Genomic DNA, 23,986 nt, shown 5'->3' on the forward strand with positions numbered 1-23,986 from the left:
TTTAGGTGTGGGGGAAAAAAAACATTTCATGAGAATTTTATGACACAGATTCCACCTTTTCTGTAGAATGACCCATACTACCCAGTCACTGTGTGCAGTGACCTCCCTGACACAACCCTCACATTTTATCTGCGCTCAGGAATGGTACTGCATTCAGTGACTGGGGTTTGGGCATTGAACCTGGACTTCCACTTGGCAGGCGAGAAACCTACCACTGAGCCACCAATGCCCAATAATACACATTTAAACTACTTTAACAGTGGTTGGCTATGAACTTCATCACTGTAAACACCTGTAAAAGCCTAACCTTACTGAAATGTTTCTCAGAAGTGGGGGGAAACATGAGAACTTGTGGAAACCCTCTTGAACAACATTAACACTACCCAGCTCACCATCACACCTTATTCTAGGTACTGAGTACTAAAGTATTTGTATCTATTCTTTTATATGATTTTCTTACAACCCAAAACAGAAAATTCTTCACCTTACAACAATGATGTAATTGAGCAATACAAGGACTTGCTTTAAAGAGTTCCAAATACGATTATATTTATTAAGAGTCGATTAATAAAATATTCAAAGAAGCCAAAGTACAGTGTTTAGTTTGTTCCAGGCATAGGCAAGATTTTGTGAAATCCTGTAATACTTGCAGCAAATTTTATAAGGGATACAGTACATATAAAATATTACTAGGTACAACAACATGATTATTGTTTCATATGCATTTAGATGGACTTTGTATATCAAAAGTGGCAATGCAGACAGTGGTTGTTAATGCCCCTTAATATACAGAAGAGCAGAGCTGTCACTTCTATTGACACTTTAAATACAGTAAGGCGGTCCCAAGCCCGGATAAAATAGGAGGGTTGCGTCAGAAAGAGCATCCGGCATAAAAACCTGTGCCAAGTAAAAACCTGCGCCAAGCGGATCGGATGGTTCGCTGTGGCCATCCCTTGACGGGAGCAGTTGAGAGTTTATTATAACTACTGTTTGATTCCGTTTTACACATCTTTGCATTTTAAGCAGGTCTAGGAGTGAGACATTTGTAATCCCTAGCTATTTATCTCTGGGACGTCCCTCAGATTGAACAACAATACTCCTTATCTCTTTGAAAAAGGTATTGTTGGTCAATCTAAGGGATTTCCCAGAGACATATACTGTAGCGAGGGCTTATGAACTTCCTCTTTCTACCAGTAATACCATTATAGTTGAATTAAAAGAGAATGGTAAAACATCAAGTGAGTCATTACCTGGGCCCTCTGAATGATGTTATCATGCTGTTCAGAAGATCTGTTCAGATTGACCAGGTATCTAATATGGTGTTTTTGTACATATTGTACATTTAGTACATATTATCGGTATGATATATTACTGGGAACAGGTCTCTCTCTCCCTACTCTCTTAACAACCCTCCCTCCTATTCTCACCTTCTCCATTGTTCTCCTATTCCTTTTCAGATAGTGAAGGATCCTTTGACCTTGGAGGACTTAAAACACAAGGAACTTTCCAACTTACTTTATATTAAATAACTACTTGGATGAGTAATGAAACATATCTACTGAACAAGAAAGAAGTCCAGTTGACATGACTCAACTTTCAGATAACCTTCATAAAAATACACCATAGTGTGGCATATATACTACATCAGCAAATAAATACCATGATAATGTCAAATACTATATACTAGTAATTTATACCACTGTACAGGTACCATCAGACCACTGTAATACCTACAGAGTACAGAGGAAGCTCAGTGGTTAAGGCATAGGATTACGGTTCAGAAGGTCCCAGGTTTAAAATCCCATGACCACAAGTTGGGCCCTTGAGCAAGGCCCTTAACCCTTGACTACTCAGATGTATAATATGATAAAAATGTAAGTCACTCTGAATAAGGGCGTCTGCCAGATGCCTAAATGTACTTATACCATGGTAAAATTTCTTACAAGCCCCCACAATCCTACACAGGATAGGCAGTACAGGGAATAGATAGATAGCTAAACCTGACACAACCCTCACATTTTATCTGCGCTCAGGACTGGTACTGCATTCAGTGGGCTGGGGTTTGACCCCGGCCTTCCGCTTGGCAGACGAGAAACCTACCACTGAGCCACCTGTGCCCAATAATACACTATTAAACTACTTTAATAGTGGTTGGCTATGAACCTCATCACTGTAAACACCTGTAAAAGCCTAACCTTACTGAAATGTTTCTCAGAAGTGGGGGGAAACATGAGAACTTGTGGAAACCCACTTGAGCAACATTAACACTACCCAGCTCACCATCACAGCTTATTCTAGGTACTGAGTACTAAAGTATTTGTATCTATTCTTTTATACGAATTTCTTACAACCCAAAACGTAAAATTCTTCACCTTACAACAATGATGTAATTGAGCAATACAAGGACTTGCTTTAAAGAGTTCCAAATATGATTATATTTATTAAGAGTCGATTAATAAAATATTCAAAGAAGCCAAAGTACAGTGTTCAGTTTGTTCCAGGCATAGGCAAGATTTTGTGAAATCCTGTAATACTTGCAAGCAAATTTTATAAGGGATACAGTACATATAAAATATTACTAGGTACAACAACATGATTATTGTTTCATATGCATTTAGATGGACTTCGTTATATCAAAAGTGGCAATGCAGACAGTGGTTGTTAATGCCCCTTAATATACAGAAGAGCAGAGCTGTCACTTCTATTACACCATGTTTCCACTTCAAATACAGTAAGGCAGTTGTTTCAATCCAAAAATGTTTCTTATGGTTATGCTGATTTAATAAGTGTATGTAGAGTGCAAAGGAAATCGAACTGGACATTGCTTATGAGCAAACTAGAGCTGTAGCGTTTCACATGTTTAAAAACGAGCTAGGTGAGCCATGGAGTGCAGGTTGGCAATAAAGACGAGGAGATTCTGAGCATGTAGTTTGAGACCCTAAATTCACGGGAAGCATTTCCATGGTGGGGCAGAGGGTTAGAGTTTCTTCCTTCTGAAGAGGATGATTTACTCCAGCTTTAGCAGCTCCACATCGAATATGAGTGTGGCATTGGGAGGGATGACCCCAGGGTGCCCTGTGGCTCCGTATGCCATATCCGGGGTGCAGGTAATTTTCGCCCGCTGGCCTAGGCTCATCTGGGAAAGAGATCAGAGACCAGAGAGTCGGTTTGATGTGATGACTTCATTTACTACAACAGCAATGCATTGAGTAAAAAGCTCAATCTTTAACCTGTGCAACACCTTCTTCCCAGCCTTTGATGACTTCCTGTCGGCCGATTTTGAATTTGAAGGGCTTGTTTCTGTCTCGTGAGGAGTCAAACTTTTTTCCATTTTGCAGCATTCCTGCAGAGTGAAATAGAATAATTAGTAATGAACATAACATACATCATTATTCAAAATGTGATTTACATTTACAGATGATTTAAAGCACACTTTGGGGATGAGATTCTTAGTCGCAGTAAAACATTTGAATGGTGCAAATTTTAAATGAGGTTCCCAGCTGAAGTGGCTTAGAGGCCAATCCAGTCGTCACATCTGATCCTGTATACACAATCATTCACCAAGATCACTTGCACATTACAGGAACTCCTCCACATTACTGTGTGGTCCTGACCTCGCTCCCAGACATTTCACTATGTTTAAGCGATTAAAGGAGTTCCTGGGAGGCCAGAGTTTTAGAAATTAGCAGGAAGTTAGATTATGGCTTCGGCGTAATGAGAAACCTTTTACCTTGATGTATCCAAGCCCAAGTGAAATACTGGGATATGTGCATTAGTGAAACAGAGTATTATATTATGAAATGAATACTATATACTGTAATCCGGTTATTCTGCACTAACAGAATGTTAGACAAAAGTCCTAATTTGACTTGAATGCCCCACGTAAGTAAAAACTAAATATTTGTTAAGAATAAGTTATTTGTAAGGAAACACTTAACCTCAGTAAAACACCCAAAAAACAAAAAATCCTAATGCAAATTATTGAAAATTACCAGAAAAAATGCGAATACAAATAGAATTCAATAAAATGAAACATAAAATGAAAAAAGTAATAAACCAAATAAAAAAAATAATATATATATATATATATATATATATATATATATATATATATATATATATATATATTTTTTTTTTTTTTTTTTGACCAAGAATAAAAATGTAAAAACATAAACATATATAAATAAATAGTTCAATGCATAGAAATTTAAGTGAAGAAATTTTAGGGAATAATTTAAAATCTGTAAATCTGATTAAGGAAATGAGGAGCAATAATAATGATTAACATTTATGACAAAATAGCAGATACAGCCATCTTTTGTGGTTATATGTACAAATAGATGGACCTAGGGTTATTTATCTTGATGAAGATCATAATCTTAACACATATTTTTTGTCTATCTTCAGAAGAGGACAGGGCATAGTAGCATAATATTAATAGAGCTGTTCAATAGAGACAGTGTTGGGGATTTCGGTGAGCACCCTGCTCAGGAATGTCTCTTTTTCCTGCAAGTGCTTCAGACCAAAGCTAGTTTGCTCATATGAACTTATCCATTTATTTGTGAGAGTTAAATAAGAAAAACAGTGCCTTTCTCAGTTGCTTTTACCCCCAAAGTACTCAATGCATGTACCAAACTGACTTCAAAACAAAAGAATGATATAATAACACCCAGCTGGCTCCGAGAAACAAAACATTCTCTGCTTATCTAAATCTCCAGTGGCCTTCCATCTCTCCTGATCCAAATGGACAAAAGGAATGTGGAATGTCGAACGCTGGCCTAATTCAGGGGATTATTCTGAGGTTTTATGTAGGCCGTCTTGTGCCAGCATTTATACTGCAAAGAACAGAACAGGGAGAATGTAGCGCACTCACACAGTACTGTACTGTACACAGAAGCATTCTGCAGATACTGTATGAGCCGTAAATAAGCAGAAGTCAGTACATCCTGAGTGCATCCTGTTTATTATCCACAGCACAGTGCATTTGTCATTGGAACAGCAAGTAGCATTGTAGGCTCTCATCTCCAAGGTGCCTGGGTTGATTCGGATTTTGGTGTTACTGCTTGTTTTTGGTAGGCAATAGGACACCAGTGAACCAGACAGAACCAGACAGTACCCTGAGCTCGGAATCGGACCAGAGATCCTTGAGGTCAATCAGTATTTGTCACTTAGTATTTGATGCTATTCACCAATCTTGCACCATTATGGAATAGATATCGTTATAAATCATGTATGCATCATACAGTATATGTACACATACTCAGACACACGTTAGATAGAACTCATCATTATAGTTAAGCATTTGTACTGTATGACTCTAGGATGCGAAATGTGTACAAAAGAGATGAAATGAAACATCGCTGTGATAAACAAGTGCTAATAGACAGCCTGTTTGCTCAGGCAATTTTGCTCGCTCAATCTTGGCTTGAGTCATCCCTTATGAAGTGGATGCAGGAAGCTACCATTAGGGTGTAGATATATTCTGCCACCAGGCAGAACAAACAGGTTTAAAAGGCCATTTATTCATGTTGCTATCAGTTTGGTTAATGGCATTTTCGTGATTGAAAATTTGTAAAAAAAAAATAAATAATAATAATAATAATAATAATAATAATAATAAATAATAATAATAATTTAAAAAAATTGTGTGGAGATTTGTCCTGCATGTGCTTGTCTCATGTTGTATGTTGCAGCTGGCTGCAACCCAAATTGCCCCTCTGGGATAATAAAGTGATCACTGAACCATTTGAACCTTAAATTCAATTATTATTATTATTATTATTATTATTATTGAATTGCCACATAGCTTGTAAAACCCAGAGCATTTTAGCCATTTTATTAATAAATGTACACATAGTGCTTGTGCAGTACAGAGTGACAGATCTTTTTTTTTTTCAGCACAACCTAGACAGTATGATGAACTAAATTTTATAATAACATGACTGAGCAAAAGATTTCAAATTGGGTTACACAGGCAAAGAAATAACACAGACACAGATTATCACATGTTTTTCTAGTTCATTGTTCCAAAATAATAATAATAATAATAATAATAATAATAATAATAATAATAATAATAATAATAATAATAATCTTCATTTTTGCAATGTCATTCCCATATTCCAGCAGTGGTCAAATTTACACGCTATAAAAGTATTGACTACTTTCGTTTTTCATGACCTATGCGAAAACCCAAACGCACTGTTTGTCAGACAAATGTTGCAAAGGCTAGAATGCTCTAAATAAGTAAAAGGCGTCTCCCTAAAAGCCCCTCGCAGCTTTCATGTTGGTTTATATGCAATTTCTCAGTGGGTTACACTATTGACTTCCTTAAATAGCATGCAAATTACCATGTTATTTAGTTAAAATGAATTAAATAAGTAATAATAATAAATAAAATATAGCACAAGACGAAATAGAAAGTAAGTGCTTGTTTTTTTTTCCTTTTTGATTTCTGCACAAAATCAGAAATCAGAAAAGCATCTATTATCCTTAAAAAAAAAAAAATTATAACATACTGTATTTTTTTGTAAGTGGTTTTATTTATTCACTCTCACTCACTAATCGTCTATACCGCTTTACCCTGTATTGAGGGTCGCAGAGACCTGGAGTCTATCCCAGACGGCTTAGGGCACGAGGCGGGGTACAGCCTGGACAGGGTGCCAATCCATTACAGGGCACAGACACATACAATCACTTACACACTACGGGCAATTTAGGAAAGCTAATTAGCCTAGTCTGCAGGTCTTTGGACTGTGGGAGGAAACCGGAGTACCCAGAGGAAACCCACCAAGCACGGGGAAACATGGAATAGCTGTTACACACAAAGGCATTGTGAAATGGATAAGCTTTAAACCCTAAAAATCTGAGTTTCATAAAAAGTTAGTATGAAAGAAATTTTTTACATCCTGAATCTCACACTAATGTTATTAAAACTGCAAATAGAAAATTGAGCTTTTCGCCATGCGAGAAGACTGCATTTAAAGAAAAGCCCAGAGGAAACCCAGAGGAAAATATATCGATTATTCATAAAAGCTTGACTGATGCTCCAAGCATTTTATGACTCTCATAATGAATATTAGAACTAATATTATAATGTTAATGCCTATTCTGTCTTTGTTGTAGAAGGGGATAACGTCAGACAAAATGAAGCATGCAGGTACTTTCCCTTGCACTAAGAAGTTGCTCAAAGTGTTTCTGAGAAATAGTCAAGCTGGATAACACAGGAAAGAGCTCCTTCAATCTAACTAAACTGCGCTGAACCCAAATAATCCTTTGCAGCACTGGTTTACATTTGCTGTTTACATCTGCTGATGCTTAGTGAAGAGCCTTGTACAGTACTGCGTCTACTCTTTCATTCTATACTTAGAAAGATCTAGTGCCTCTAGGAAGACCACTCAGCTAAGGTATCTGCATACAGTCTGGCCGGCTGCATAAGTCAGTGCCTGATTATAATAGTTCATCTCTCAGGAACAGAAATCACAACACAGTATCATATTCTTGAGCTGAAACAGCAAGAAAATGCTGACCTTAAAAAACTGCTTTGTTCAACGTAAAACTTTAGTTACTGATATGAATGAGAATGAATGAAAAACTGCTTTGTGACCCAAAGTTACTCCTACACCTTCTACAATCAGAATATGCCAAAGTTTCAGAGCTCACAGACCGGGATGTTCTCTTTTCTTCATGCTAAAACTCCAGAGCCACTTGAGCTTTAAAGGACGTCAGTGGGCCCGGAGATCCATGTGCACCGTGTGGCGCTATTTTTACTCCTGTTTACAGTATCTGTCCGGCACAGGCAGCAGTCGGCCTTCCCAAACCATGTAATCAGATCAGAACATATGCAAGCTGTCTGTCTGCAAAGAGCTCCGTAAAGGCATGTGCGTACCTTTATTAAGGGGGTATAGAAGACTACAACAAGCAAAATACCAGTCAAGAGAAAATTGATTTTTTTTCAATCTTTTGCATTCTGGGGTGGCATTCAAACACTTCAATTAATCACCGCAAAGCTAGCAGTCATGGGCGTGTGTGACCACACACAAGAGGAAAGAGCGGATAGTGCTTTCCTCCAAGTGTTTTATGCTGCTCCCTGCAGTACGTGACCGAGCTAAAAGTTTAAAAAGATGTGGTTAGCTGGCGTCACATGTCTCAGAAGAAACACGTCAACTCATTCGCCCCCCAGTTGGTTGGTGGTAGTGGCCTTGATGGAAGAGGGCTCTAGTGACAAGTGGGAATAGGCTCTGACTAAATTACAGGAGAATGCTGGAACCAATTTAAAATTTGTGGGTTAAAAAACTGTAATTTATTTATTTACGACAGGCGTTCATGTCAAACCGGGACTTTTGATTGTGCAGCATAACAGAACACAGACAAGAGAGTAAAAAAAAAACTACCTTTATTTGTCCATGTAATCCCGTGCTACACTAAGGCACTTATTCCACTTATTGTTTCACTAGCGCTTGGATACCATCAAGATAGAAAGTTTGCTCAGTACGCCAGAGCCAAACTTCCTGCTTCCTGAAATCCTTGGCCTCCCAGGAACTCCATCTGTCTTTATTTTCGTCAACATATAATTTTCGTTACAATGCACTGCCATAAGTTATTAATTCATTATGGAATGAGCAGCGACGTTTCCTGGGTCACGGCGTGTGGCATATCAGGAGTAGTTTGCACACGCAGTAGCAGGATGTTACAAGCTCAGTCATCCTTAACTCTTCATCATGACAGCAGTATTACTCGAAGGAAAGCGAAAAGCCAATATTTGGAACCATTTTGTTCATATCGAAATAAAGAAAATAAGCAGATGTGGAGGAATATCAGAGGGGAGACAGTGTGGGCACACAATTGCTGGAAAAAATATCCAAACCTGAAGAAACGCATCAAGACATAAAAATCACCCAGTTTTACAGCCTCTTTGTGGCACCACATGTTAACATAGTTATGTTGTGATGTTTTTTTTATTTTATTTTATAGTTAAACCGTTGCCAAACACATTAAGGTAATCGGTTAGCAAATGATTGTGACCCATAGAAGCTATCCCTTCAAAAGTGTGTAAATTCATATAAAAAAAAAAGTTTAAAAACACTGTATTTTCCATACTGCTTCTATTGTTTTGTAGTTAAAAAAATGAACATGCAGCATTTTTGATGGTTAAAACTAAATATAATTAGCTGCAACATCAGATAAAAATATACATTTTAAATCTTAAGATAATTATTTTGTAAAAAACTTTTGAGTGGCGCAGCGGTAAAGTGCTCGCCCTATCATCCAGAATGATGCTGTAACCTCTCGCAGCTGGAGGTCTAGAGTTGGCTGGCGTCACGTGGTTCAGGGGAAACACATGACGGTCTTCGGCCCTCCCAACTGAGTGGTCGTAGTAAATTAGGGAAAAAATCGGGAAAAAATTCAAAAGATAATTAATAATAATCTTATTGCTAAAATGTTACGTTTTCATTGACTAAGGTTTCCTTTTAAGGTTGACCAAAACTAGACTAAAATGTCCAAACTTTTGGACAGTAATTATAAGCAAAGGTGCAATTAAACTAAGACTAATGCAAAGAATTATGAACTAATTGCATATTAAAAAAAAAAAAGAAATGTGAGAAAATCTGAAATGAAAGAATAAGATATTTGCCTAAATTGTTAAATCATAACAGAAATGAAACAATTCTACCAATCCTAGTTTACAGAAATGACTGCCAGGTTATTGATTTTTCCCTTATTTCAAGGTGAAAATAATATAAAATTTAATATAGTGTTTTCGTAAAATAAAGCGCTTATTTATATAAAAAACAAGAGTTCGACGAGAGCACGAGCCAAACACGTCCTACCCCACTGCCATGCAAGAGCGCCCCCATGACTGGCAGGTTATTATAAAAGCACAGACCTGATTCTAGATGTTCTCCAGGCTGAATGTTTTCAGCCCTACGTTTTTGAGATATATAGCAGGCATTACATTTGGAATAAGTGAAACCTTTAGTGGATATACGTGTAAAAATGAATTCATTATGTTCTCTATGTTCTATTGTAAATAAAATACATGTGATTTAAAAGTCTTTTGGTTTTCATTTTATCGACTTAACTAACATTATACAAGTATATAGTTATCAACCAGGTTATTTATATTTATATAATAACCAGGTTATTATAACACCTAATTTAAATTAATAACAAGTCTAGCATTTACTGGTAATTAGATTACTATATACTATCAGTGAGCATAATATTATTATTATATATATAATACATATATCTGGGATAATATCACTATACCATTGCTTCATTTAGAAACAGTTGATGCTAGGTAGCCCACATCTTTACACATTGTCCAATATGAAGTTAATTAATATTTATATAAACAAATAGTAAGTCATCAGGTATTATTTAGGAGTGTGGAAACTGTTTTAAAGAATTTCTTTAAAAAACACAACACACACAACAGACAGAACGGCATTTTCGAAAAGAAAAAAAAACCTCAAACATGCAATATTGTTCAATCCTGTAAACAATAAAAAAAGATAACTGGCATAAGCGAATTAAGACAGGACCTTGCCTTGGATCAAGTGATCTTGTTGTTGCTGTCATGGTAAATTCACTGGTTGGATAAAAAAAACACTATCAAAGACTTGAATATGCTCAAGCAAATGTTTCAATCTCAAAAGCTCAACAAACGCCCGAGTCTTACCACGATAAAACCATCACAGTGCTACAACATGCACTTTTCTTGATATATATGAATACAATCGCCCATAATTTATACATTTACAAACAAAGATAAATAAATACAATTGGTTATTGATGGCATATATAATCTTAATAGAAATAAAAGAGGAAATGATTGGTTACTGGTTATATATTATGGTATAATGGTATCATGAGATGGCATGGTGTTTAGCACTGTGGCCTTGCACCTCCAGGGTTGAGGGTTCAATAAACCAGATGAATCCTGTAGAAGGAAATGTATCAAGGTCTATCTTATCCTCAGGGTCACACGGGTGGGAGACTTTGGTTGGGAGAGGCTTTAAAACAGATTAAAATTCACATAACTGTCCTCTGCTTCTACCTGATCACGCTAAGAACATAAATAAGTCTAACATATTTAAATAGAAATCATACTAATTTATTATATCAATCAGATCAATGCAATCAAGTGCCACAGTATTTGTATTATGTACAGTATTTGCATTATGTTGTACATATTATGGGATCAAAAAGTGATCCCATAATACAACATAACAAGAGACACACTGTCTGCATGCAGCATGTGCGTATTTTAGTAGTAATGATATTAATAGAGCTGACAGAGCCACAAGAGCACTGATGATTTCCTGAGCTCCTAAAATAAAACAGAGAGAGAGAGGGACAGAGAGAGAGAGAGAAAGAGAGAGAGAGAGAGAAAGAAAGGGCTAATTGATTTTATTCTGCCTGGCCGGGTTAGAGAAACGTAGGCGTGCACGGGGGCTGTCCAGGCCAAGGACTAATTTAGGAAATGGCTAAAGATATAAAAATAAAAACATCCTGTTTTACTTGGCAAAAGAGTTTCTGTGAAAAAATCTTAAAGAGTGTTAACAAACAAAATGTACAGCTTCACATTATATTTTTTAATCATGATATTATCTCCCAACATACACTCCGTGCAAATAATCACTAAAATGATACTGTTACTGTACTTATATAACACACTCTAATATTTAATTGGTGGGCGTTTAGCTTTGATTACAACATGCATCCACCGTGGCGCTGTTTCAACAACCTTCTGCAACATAACATTTATTTCTATCCATGATCTTGTATTGATGATGAAGTAGTTCATCCGCACCTTAAAGTCTTCTCCAGCACATCCTAAAGACTTTCAGAGGATTGAGGTTGGGACTCTGTGATGGCCATCTCTTGTATGAAAATGATCACACTTCCAGAACCACTCGTACAATTTGCGCCTCAGAAATGATCGTCTCAGCTGTCCTCACTATCCGCTGTGGGGTCTTGCGGTCCGATATGGCACAATTCTCAAATCAGACAGTGATGAAGCTGCTCAGGGTGCTGTCGATTGTCCCTCTATAGAAGGTGGTGAGGATTGGTGGTGGAAGCTGGGCCCTCCTCAGCCTTTTCAGGAAGAAAAGATGTTGTTGGGCTTTCTTGTGCAGAGAGCTGGTGTTGAGGGACCAGGTAAGGTTCTCCTCCAGGTGGACACCCAAGAATGTCCAATATTCTCTTGACAATCTCCACAGAGGAGCCGCCGATGTAAAGCGGAGAGTGATCGCTCCGTGTCCTCCTGAACTCAACAACCACCTCTTTTGTCTTATCGACGTTCAGAGACAGGTTGTTGTCCTTACACCAGTCTGTTAGCCTCTGTACTTCCTCTCTGTATGCTGACTCGTCGTTCCTGCTAATGAGACCCACCACGGTCGTGTCATCAGCAAACTTGATGATATGATTGAAGGTGTGTGTCGCTACACAATCATGTGTCAGCAGTGTGAACAGCAGGGTCTGAGCACACAGCCCTGGGGGACCCCAGTGCTCAGTGTAGTGGTGCTGGAGGTGCAGTTCCCAATCCGCACTGACTGGGACCTTTCGGTCAGAAAGTCCAGGATCCAGTTACAGAGGGAGGTGTTCAGGCCCAACAGGCTCAGCTTCCCAATCAGGTGTTGGGGATGATTGTATTGAATGATGAACTGAAATCTATGATCAGCATTCTAATCTATGTACAGTTGTAAAGCTGGTGAATAAAGGAAGGGTATAAAAAGGTCTCAAAATTGTAAGAAAATCTGATAAAATGTAATATCAAATTGTGATATTTATAAAATCATGATACTTTATTCAGGGTGGAGGGGGGGCCTGGAGCCTATCCCAGGAGACTTAGGGCATAAGGTGGGGTACACCCTGGATAGGGTTCCAATACATTGAAGGGCGCACACTCACACACACACTACAGGTAATTTGGGAATGCCAATTAGCTTAATCTGCATGTCTCTGAACTGTGGGAGGAAACCGGAGTACTCGGATGAAACCCACCAAGCATGGAAAGAAGCTTTTAAGTGATCTATGTTCATAGTCAGTCATGTTTTTTCGACTACAAAGTCGACAGTTTATCACAATCCTTTTTTAATTAAAGGTTTTAATAAAGCATTAGGTAGCTCTTAACTATAGTAGTTTCAGGAATCTCCTTAGTTGTTTTCTTTGCTACAGTACATGCACGCCAACAACACAACACTTTGGAAACAGAGTAAAATCTTTTCCACAACCATGTGATACATTCTCTGAGATGGTTGTTTAAAAAATGAGAAGCAACTTACTGCATTGGTTAGGGTTAAAAGATATTAATGGCTGCAGTAATTACCCGGTCAAAGGCTCTTCGTGTAAGTATTTCACAAGCATCTTTTTTTCTTTTTTTTTTTTAATGGCCAGGCTGTAAAGATATTATGCATGCTTTGTGATCACTTTCACGATCAGTGATTGTTAAAAAGCCACACCACTGTACAAGTGTTCCACTGCACATCAGACTTCCAGTCACACCAGATCTGCAAATCAGATATGATCCCCATATGCATCACACTAATGCACTCAGCCGTTTACTGGAGCCAGTCATTTACTGAACCATATCTTGTTTAAATAAAACTAATCTACACTTACTTTATCACTTACTGCCATCACTTAAATAAACAGACCCGGTTTTAATATGTTAATTTTAGGAGTTTGGAAAAAAAGGGTAAATGGCTTCTGTTTTGTTGTTCATAGCACTTGCACCACTTTCTTAATTTCCGACTGGGGCTCGACAACTAAAAAGTATCATATGTACTAAATGCAATCACAGATTATATCAGAATACGGTAACAATGCCTTTAATTTAACTAGGAGTTTAAATGGATAAAAATTCATGCCTGGAAATTGGGCTAGTAGCTGATGACAGCAGGAGCTTCAGAGAACGCGCTTTCAGTCTGGGCATTAACACTCACCCAGCAGGGTCAGCTGCACTGCAGACACCGACAAAGCAAAGCTGCAGTCCCTAATATAGAACTACATGACCGCATCGGTTTTGTAGGAACAGGAGGAAGCATGCCACAGTGATGTATATAAATGCAGGTGAAAAATGCTGGCAAAACAACAGAAAAGCAGTTCTGGGGCAAATAAGAAATTGGGAAATACTGCTAGATGTGGCTTCAGCTGAGTTCTGACCAGGACAGACAAAAATAATTAAGGGTTTGGGCCTTGATTTTATGCCTATAATGTAAGTTGAGAAAATGTGGCAGGGGTGGCTCAGGTGGTTGAGGCTCTGGGTTGCTGATCAGAGGGTTGATGGTTTGAGCCCCATTGATGGTATGACCCCTATAATAAAAGGAACAAAGTCCAAGATAGAATTATATATATTCTTTTCTTAAGCTTAGTCACTTTATTTACTAACTTACTTACTCGTGTATTACTAATTGTGTGTGAGCAGAGTGAATCCAAGGAAAGCAGCTGGTACTGACGGCATCCCCGGCTGAGTATTCAGAACATGCGCGGAGCAGCTGGCTGAGGTCTTTACAGATAACTTCAACCTGTCCTTGGCCCAGTCTGCTGTCTCAACCTGCTTTAAGTCTGCAACCACTGTGTCAGTGTCAAAGCACTCCGCTGTAACAGCACTTGGTGACCTTCGACCTGTCGCACTCACCCCCGTCATTGCAAAGTGCTTTGAAAGACTGGTCCTCACACACCTCCAAGCCTGTCTACCACGCACTCTGGACCCATACCAGTTTGCCTACCGCCCTAATAGGTCAACTGAGGACGGCATTTCCACGGCGCTTCATTCTGCCTGAGGATGTTGTTTCTAGATTTTAGTTCAGCTTTTAACAGAGTTATTACTTCCAAGTTAGCCCTGAAGCTGAAACAGCTTGGCATCAGCACACTACTCTGCAACTGGACCCTAGACTTCCTTACGAACAGACCACAGTCTGTTCGCCTGACCTCACCTCCTCAGGCCCACAGCATTAGAGTTCCTCAGGGATGCGTATGCCTGCCTATGGCTCCAACAACATTATCAAGTTCACAGTGGTGGGCCTAATCAGAGGTAATGATGAGACGGCTTATAGGGAGGAGATCAAGCAACTGGTATCTTGGTGTGAAGACAACAATCTGGAACTAAACACCAAGAAGATGAAAGAGATCATTGTGGATTTCCGGCGAGCTGGCAATCACACTCATGCTCACATTTACTTCAACGGAGCTGCTGTCGAGCGTGTAACCAGCTTTAATTGCCCTGGAATCCATATCTCAGAGGACCTCACCTGGTCTTCTTTCCTGATTAGGAAGGCACAGCAGCGTCTGTACTTTCTGAGTCCCACCTGTGTTCCAGGATACAGGAGAACTTTTACATTCTTACAAACTGCATCTCAATGTGGTACAGCAATTGCTCTGCTCAGGACCCCTCAGAGAGTGGTGAAAACCGCCCAACAAATCATTGGCACCCAAAGTGCGAAAGGTATTATCAAATATTCCTCTCAACCCAATCAGGGACTGTTCACTCACAAATGCATTTTCTGTTTGTATAACACATTGTATTTATTTATTGCAAATAGGCCACTTATGCACTTTTAGTTAGATGCTAACTGCATTTCATTGGCTCTGTACATGTATTCTGCACAATGACAATAAACTTGAATCTAATCTAATCTAATTTAATCTAATCTAATTGACTCAATAAATAACTGTCCGTGTGTTGTCAGTGTGTTGATGTCTTTCAGTGACATTTGCAAAAAAGTTTTGTCGCTTTCTTTTAGAAACAAAAATGTAACTTTTTTGACAAATGCATTTCTTTTCATCAAAAACATTAAGTGATTATAATTCACATAGAAGAAAATGTCAGTGTGAAGGCTTTCACAGTCCACCACACAAATGGTATCAAGTATCCAGCATTGTTGCTACATTTCCTTGCCCATCAGTTCTTGCCGATTCCTGTGACAGTACAGTTTCCATGAAAAACAATGAGAGCAAGCCTCCCAAGTGGCGCAACAGAAAAGCATTGCTCTATCAGTCAAAGATAAGGTGTTTGAATACCGACTATGCTGCCAAAGTTGTCCATGGCTGGGAGGCCAAAAGAGCAAACTCTTGGATTAAATACTCTGTCCTTTAGCAATCATAGTAACAATAACCATGGGCTAACTATGGTCTGTCAGTTCATGCATGCAGAAGCGGGTGGATAGCACTTTCCTTTGAGTACGATAAAGTCAGTGCGTTACACTGCCCTGCCCTATGACGCAGAATCAGTACCGGACCAAAAAGCTGGTTTGGGAAGCACATGACAGCCTTCACCTTCCTGGATTGGCTGCTGACCTATGATTAGGAAGGGAGGGATACCTGTTGGCGGTGGGGGCGGCGGTATGTGATAGAACATGTCTTAGTTAAGGGGAAATAATAACTATATTGGTTCTTTAGACTGTGTGGGGTTCTGCCTATGTCTGTGTGGGGTTCCTCTAGTTTCTCTTGTTTTTCCCATCTCACCAAAACTGACTTGTGAGTTTGTTGGCCTCAGCTGACTGCATAATGTCCTGCGATGGACTGGGACTGGGATTGGACACTTTCTTTGGTCACTGTGTAATAAATAGTGTGTTTTAATAGCAGAATGTAGTCAGGGTGTGTCCAAGCTGAAATGTTCATGTATGTAATCAATGGATGCCAGCAACTTTTAAAAGGTACTTTAACCCTCATCTGCTCAAAAATATACTTTGATACCCCCAAGACCTGCTATATCATCATCATCATCATCATCATCATCATCATACTATTTTCACTACTTGAATAGGAACTTCTTTTAAAGCATTCTGAGCTGCGGAACAAAACGACAGAGCCTGCTCTGCATTAAATGTCATTCGCGTCCACTAAACATGCCAGGCATTTTATAATTTCGCATGAGTCATTAATCTTTTAGTACAAATTAATTACTGACCAGATTGTTTGTTTAAAGACAAAAAACAATGGGGACCGAGGAAAAGCTTGGTAGGCTGCGATAACAAAACACAACAGTCAACTCTAGTATATTACAGAGTTTTTATCAAGCAAATGCTTTAAGGTTTACAGCGGGAGGGAGTTAAGCAAACTGAGCCAGAAATTTGCTATCAACATCCTGTTTCCTGTCTGTTTAACTTTGGTGTCTAGGATTTATGACTGCTGGATTCACAGAAACATGGATTCCAAAAAGCAATAGGAAAACATCCTCTTTACCTATATAATGCACCACACACGTCTGTCCCTTCTTCGGAAAAGTTCTCCCTGTTGAAAAAAAAAAAGAACAAGAAGAAGAAGAAGAAATAAACGATAGTGTAAGTAAACAGCACAGGAGATTCATGACATATTAACGTCACAGTATTATGTTTCCTGCGGCTCAGTTGACTGCATTAAAGCGCATCTCACCAGCACACAGTACAGTACTGATATATATTACAGTGCAGGCGAGTAAACTTAAGTATGCATACACATGGCTGGTTATATCAAATGTACTGCCACCTGGTTACTCTGTGGGACAGAGAGGAATTCATGCTGCATGACTACAGGCCTCAGGGATGAGGTGGGGGGTTGGGATGGGGGGTTGTGGCATGAGATAAGTTTTCAGTCCGGTCCAAGGCATGCTGGAGCAACCAGGTTGAGTGTAAATGAGATATTACCACAGAGTGTTTCTACACTAATGGCATGCTGTTCAAATGTCCCATGATTCTTTTAGATCACTTTGCTATTTTATGTTAATAAACATCCTCACCGTTCCAATTTTATACTTGTATTAAATGGAAATCTTCACATTCCCCTCCCAGTGTGGTCCTAATATATTAAAGGAAATGAGTCATCTGTAGTCTTAACTTAATCCCCATTATGAGAATGCAGTGTGGAGTGTGTCTCCGTGTGTGATTACCACCGACAAGGAGAGTTGTTGCAACAGTGAATAAATAGTAACATGAAACTTGCGTTCAAGTCAAACCAGGACTTTTGATTCCCTTTATTTTTTAGACTTCCTTTATGTCTCTATATAATCCCCTGCGACACTAATACACTGTTTTTTGTAACTTGTGATTGGATAAAATGTTCAGACAAGTTTCATGTCAAAAAATCCTAGCCTTTCATGTCAAAACATGGAAATTTTCATAGAAAAGCAGAGTTCTATCAGTACCCAATGTGTACGCACCTACCGAAAATGCAGATGTTTTTGAATGACAGACAGCTGCATCTCTTCTATAAGTTGACGCCAAGTTGTCCGTCCATTTTCAAGCATCAGGCGTTTGACTGGCAGAATGTTCACAGGAACGAATGTGGTCGATTTCACATTCGTGAAATGTGTTTATGCTTCAATTCACAAGAAAGTCCCAGTTTGACTTTAACACCACTTCTCTTCCTGATGATGTTTTTTTCTTTAGCTAATGGCATTAGTAAATCTAAGAAATTTGTAAATCAGTAAATTTGCATGTTGGTGATCAGACTGCTTTTTATCGAGAGAAACAAATTTATAGTTATGTCTTACTTGTGTAGACGACCAATCTATAAATTGGCACAATTTTTGATGTTCGGTTATTAAGTATAAAGCTATGTACACTATAAGACCAAAGATTTGTGAACCTCTGATCATCACACTATTTTGTGATTCTTCCCAAAACCTGTTGCCACAAAGTTGAAAGCACATGATACAGCTCTTGCACAATCTTACAGTCATGTGATCCAGAATCAAAACATAAATCCGCCAAGCCAAATAATAATAAATCTCTCACTAAATGTCCCCCCATGGACTGTCCTGAGAACAGATAAGAGTGTATATCAAATTTTACTGGTATATCCTTCTCTACATGCTATTTTTGCAGACGTTCTGGTAAGATTTGATGTTAGACTAGCATTATATTAAATAGGAATGTTGTTTTGGTGAGCCACACTTAAATGCGTTCTAAAACGAGACAGTTTCTGACCTATTTCTCTCCCTTCACTGCCATCCACCTGCCACTCCGCCATCTGTGCTGCCTGACTGACTGACAAGTGACTGAGGTCGCTTTGTGTGCAGTCACACAGCTGTGATTAGCCGCTTATGGCGTATGCTAAAACCGTCACTTTTAAACAACCAGATCAGGAACTAAGCAGCCCAAACATGTTCCGGCATTAAAATGCCCCTGTGTACAAGCTCATTAAAAGTGATGAAAAGCATGGTTTGCCAAGTTTGGTGTAGAAGAATTTCGAGTGGCCTGCACAGATCCCTGTCCTCAACCCTACCAAACAGCCTTATGTCAGATAATCTAGAAGTACAACTATGTCCCGGGCCTTTATATCCGACTTCACTGCCTGACTTTATTAATGGTCTTGTTGCAAATCCCACAACTAGACTCCAAAGTCCAATGGAAAGCCTTTCTAGATTATCTCTCGTATTTTTATTTTTGTTTGTTTTGGAATAGATGGACATGTGGGTGTGAGGGTCAAGTGTCTACAAATGTTACGTTTATAAAATCCAAACCTAATGTTCATAAGAAACCACACAACTTATATAACAAAAAACAAGGCATGTGAGTTCATGGGAAGACCAATCTAAGGAAAGTTCTTCAGCTTTGGTGGTCTGGAAGAACAAAGTGGCTTCCATCTTTGCTGAATGAAAAACAATTTAAAACATCCGTAGATCTGAGCATACAGAGGATAGTGGCTTTATTCGGGCAGGTGACCAAGATCCTGAAGGTGACTCTGATGGCTCACCAGAGGTCCTGGTGGAGACGATAGAAACTGTCTGTGCTGTCCATCTGTGCTGAGTGTAGAAAGACCAGACAGATGGTTCGATGATTCATTTTAACTTTGCCTAGACACCTAAAGAACTCTCAGACTATGAGAAACAGGAACATTTTGAAATTGCTGGAACAAATTAGTGTGGGAATATTTTTCATCTTCATCTCAGGAGACTTAGGGCACAAGGTGGGGTACACCCTGGGCAGGCTGCCAGTCTATCACAGAGGACACACACAACAGGCAAATTGGGAGCAACAATTAACCTACCCAATTATCCTACTCTCAGAGTATCTGGAGAAAACCCACCGGGGAGACCTGAGGCATGAATTGAACTCTCGACCCTGGAAGTAGCAGTGCTAACTACTACGCCATTGTGCCAGGGAATATTTTTGTAAATGTTAAATGTAATTTAGTAATTTTGTGGAATGTCTTTTCATAAACTGAGGAGAAAAATATAATCGGTCGATTTTACAAGGAAGTTTTAATGTAGTAAAATAAGGAATATGATGTAAATGCACTATATGGAACAAATCTGAGAGAGAAAAGTGTCTAAGTAAAGTGTTGGGTCATGAGAATTCCCCAGAACAGCTTTAATACACCTTGGCATTTTTTCATGGTGGAGAGCACTTTATAACGATATTGGTCCAGAACCAGTCATACATGATCAGGGTAAGATCTTTTGACTATGAATGCCATAGCATACTATTTTCCCTGCATTTACACTAAAAACAGAAATAGACTGCAAACCTTTGTTTGTGGCTTTTTTTTTTCTTTTTTTTTTTAATGAATTGCCATGGTGATTCGGGACAAAATGCTCAACAACTTGTGGTCATATGCTAGATCAGAAATGTGTCAGCAAATATTATAAAAATGTTTGGACACATCTTCTTATTCCATGGTTTTTCCTGATTTTTATTTATTTTCCACATTGTAAAATAATGCTTAAGACTTTCAGAAAATGAAATAATCTCCTTTGAACAGTTGATATTGAGATGTGTCCGCTACTTATGTTCTGTAACGGCTTCATAACATCTCTAATCCGAGGTGCTGGTTGTTAATTAGTGGTTTTGAGGCTGGTTACTCTAAACAAACTTCTCCTCTGCAGCATGGGTAAGTTTTGGTCTTGCTTTCCTGGGATGGTCTTCATGAGAACCAGTTTCATCATGGTGTTCGATGGGTTTTCCAAATGTGCTTGACAATACTGATGTTCATGTCTTAAAATATCAAAAGACTGTTGTTTTTGCTGTTGCTGTTTATGTTATGTAATTACCTAATGCTGTATGTGTTATTTCATAGTTTTAAAATCTCCAGTATTGTTTTAGAATGTGAAAAATAAATAATTCAACAGAAAAATGTTTAATTAAAAGGTGTGCCCAAACTCAAGCGAGTCAATCTAGTAGACCATCTTTCAGGATGTTTCTTTTCAGTTTTTTTTTTTTTGACTGGTTCTGCTTAGGTTTCGGCAGCTGATAGCCAGTCAGGCCAAGCAGAAATTTGAGAAGAAAAAAATACCTTATTGTACATGGGGTCATTGTGTTCTCCCTAGGCTGAAAACACCTGATTCCAACAACTGCTTCGGATATACAGTTAATGTTTCTTTCAAATCAATCAATCAATCAATTAATATATCTGTCTGTCTGTGGTCATTTGTTGGCTTTAATGTTCCAATGACATTATAGATACATTGCTGACTCAAGGACCTCAAACTTTTGCAACCCTTGCACGACGATCCTAACACTAGTCAGTCTACAGCACATCATTCGACTGAGAGAAGAAACCCAACAAGAACGGAGAGAACATGCCAACTCAGACCAGTCATGAGCTTCAAACCCCCAAATCTAGAAGTGGAAAGTGACAGTAATAACCACTAAGCCATCATGCTGCCAAGGTAAAATGCTTGGAGGACCAAGGACCAGGGTGGTGAAGATGTGGATCAGTTAAAGTATACCAGAGTCAAAGTACAGTGATAAAACTAACGCAACAAATGGTCGGTTTGGAAAAGGTGCATTGTGAAGTGTGTGTGTGTGTGTGTGTGTGTGTGTGTATAGCCATCCAAGCTGTGTAGAATTCTTCAGTTACATTCAGACTCTTGTATAAATGCGGATTAGCCTGCAAAGCTCCTGTCTAGCCCAGACCGGCCGGAGCCAGAGCCAGAGCCATCCCCCTACATCACATCACATCAGCACAGCATCGTATTTCTGCTTCAGTGATCAACCCCTGATATTCCTCACACTCAAACCAAAGGAAGAACGGAAGTAGATTGCAGGAGAGAAACAGCAGCAGCATCTGGATTATGTTTATCATTCAGTATGGCTTGTTAATTCCCTGGCTAGACTGAGCAAAAAAAAAAAAAAAAAAATCCTTCCCTGTAACCCAATCTGCTGGGGGGAAATGACTTCATCCCCGGTGTTAATATTTAGCATGCATTCACTCAGTCAGTCATTCATCCATTCATGCCTTAGAGTTTAGATTTACCTCTAAGGGAGATAAAGTGGTTAAATAAATAAAAGCAAGAGGAAGCATGAGAATGAGAGTGTTTCAGTAATCGGGGCTGTGAGAGAGCAGGCAGGAGAGAAGGATCGGGCTGCATGGAGTAAATTAAAAGGTAAATAATCATAAGATGATTAGATATAATAATGTATCGGTTTGTTTTTTGTTATGGGTTGACTTACCGTCGCCTGGAGATATCGTCTCAACTTCTACACCCATGCCGATCCGCTATGGTTGTTCGCGTCTGCAGAGAGGAGCAGCTGTACTGGGTGCTGGTGCTGGTAGTGGCGGCGGCGGCGGCGGTGGTGCTGGAGCGGGGACGCGGTGTGTGCTGGAGCTGCACTCCGCCCACTGGGGGCCGCCCCACGGTCCCGAATCAGCCTGCGCTCCGCTCCAGCGACCCCACACCCCCTCCTACTGCCTCCTATCTGACACCCGCTCTCTTTAGAAATGTCTTTAGATTTTACCTCAAAAGAATCCAGACAGCTATACAATCATGTTAACGCACAACGATTATTGAAGCGATTTGTACCACATGAGACATCCCACCAGAATAAACGCGTTTAAAATAAAAATAAACGGTCTTTTATCATTTTTTTTCCCACGTACATTTCCGAAAGGCTTAGTCACGTGACACGGACTCGCTATTTGAAGCAGTTAAATGCTGATTATGTACAAATGTAAGAGTGACATTTTTGCAAGGAAGTGAGGCATCAAACTCTTTTTGTCTTTGATCAAAGAATAGTGCACAAAAGGACAGCAGACCACGTGATGTTTAGGCACTTCGTATATATTGGCATCAATTTATTTTAATGACCGGTAGAACTTCTGCCTTTGTGAAAATGAAGCAAGTCATACAGATTTAAAAAAAAACAACAACAACAACAAAAAAAACTCAAAGACTCAAAGTATTCATGTGTCTTAGGTCACGTATAAATGACAGATAAGTGAGGTAAATTCTCAAAAAGATAAGCTGAATACACCTTTATACAACCCAGATTCTACATATGTTTTTGTTTTTTCTTTGTTTAGTTTTTTGCATGTCATGAATCTTTTACAATAAAAAAATATATATATTATGTTTAAAAAAATTCCATTAATCAATAAACATTGTCCACAATAAAAAAAAAACATATATTCTAGTAACTATTTTTTTGTATGAGAGTTTGGAAAAAATTTTCATTTATTCCTCACCTACGCCGCTTGTAAGGTTTTATAATATTGTAAGACGATGTAATCTAATAAAAAGATTCCTGTGTCCTGAGAACAGACCCCTCATCTTGCTTCTTTATGCCTTCTTTAGTGTGTGTGTGTGTGTGTGTGTGTGTGTTTTCTCTCCCGGTTGACTGGGCCCGGACTGGTAAGTGTATCATGGCGCAGCGGACACAACAAGCAATAACTCTTATTCTCTTAGCTTAGAACACTTAGCTTGGACACACTTCTTCTTCATTTAAACAAAACATCGCTTATCCTGTGTACAGAGACTTACGAAACAAGGCAGGAAACACCCTGGACAGATTGCCAATCCATCACAGGAAACACACACACTATCAATTTGTGAATGCCAGTTAACCTACTCTGCATGTCTTTGGGCTGTGGGAGAAAACTGGTGTACCAGGAGGAAGCTAAGGAACTTGGGATGTTGTACTGAGAAAGTTTGTGAAGACATGTGGTCAATAGTTGGACACACTGACCTTCTTTGTCTTTTCTTTGATCATCTTTGTATATTTGGATCATAATATTCCCACCACATAAAAACATAATGTACACTAAGGCTGCATTCCGT

The 23,986-nt window shown here is 38.9% G+C and overlaps 1 protein-coding gene across 1 annotated transcript; it reads right to left on the bottom strand.

Annotated features, from left to right (window-relative positions):
- Positions 1-523: 523 nt before the first annotated feature.
- On the bottom strand, positions 524-22,557 carry fkbp1b (FKBP prolyl isomerase 1B). The gene is made up of 4 exons (XM_053489435.1): positions 22,383-22,557; positions 17,194-17,241; positions 3,231-3,343; positions 524-3,136 (listed from the first exon to the last, which is right to left on the bottom strand). Exons 1-4 carry the CDS (start codon positions 22,417-22,419, stop codon positions 3,008-3,010), a joined length of 327 nt encoding a protein of 108 aa, XP_053345410.1. The 5' UTR covers positions 22,420-22,557; the 3' UTR covers positions 524-3,007.
- Positions 22,558-23,986: the final 1,429 nt, after the last annotated feature.

This window comes from Clarias gariepinus, chromosome 27, assembly GCF_024256425.1.
Source record: "Clarias gariepinus isolate MV-2021 ecotype Netherlands chromosome 27, CGAR_prim_01v2, whole genome shotgun sequence".
Taxonomy (NCBI): domain Eukaryota; kingdom Metazoa; phylum Chordata; class Actinopteri; order Siluriformes; family Clariidae; genus Clarias; species Clarias gariepinus.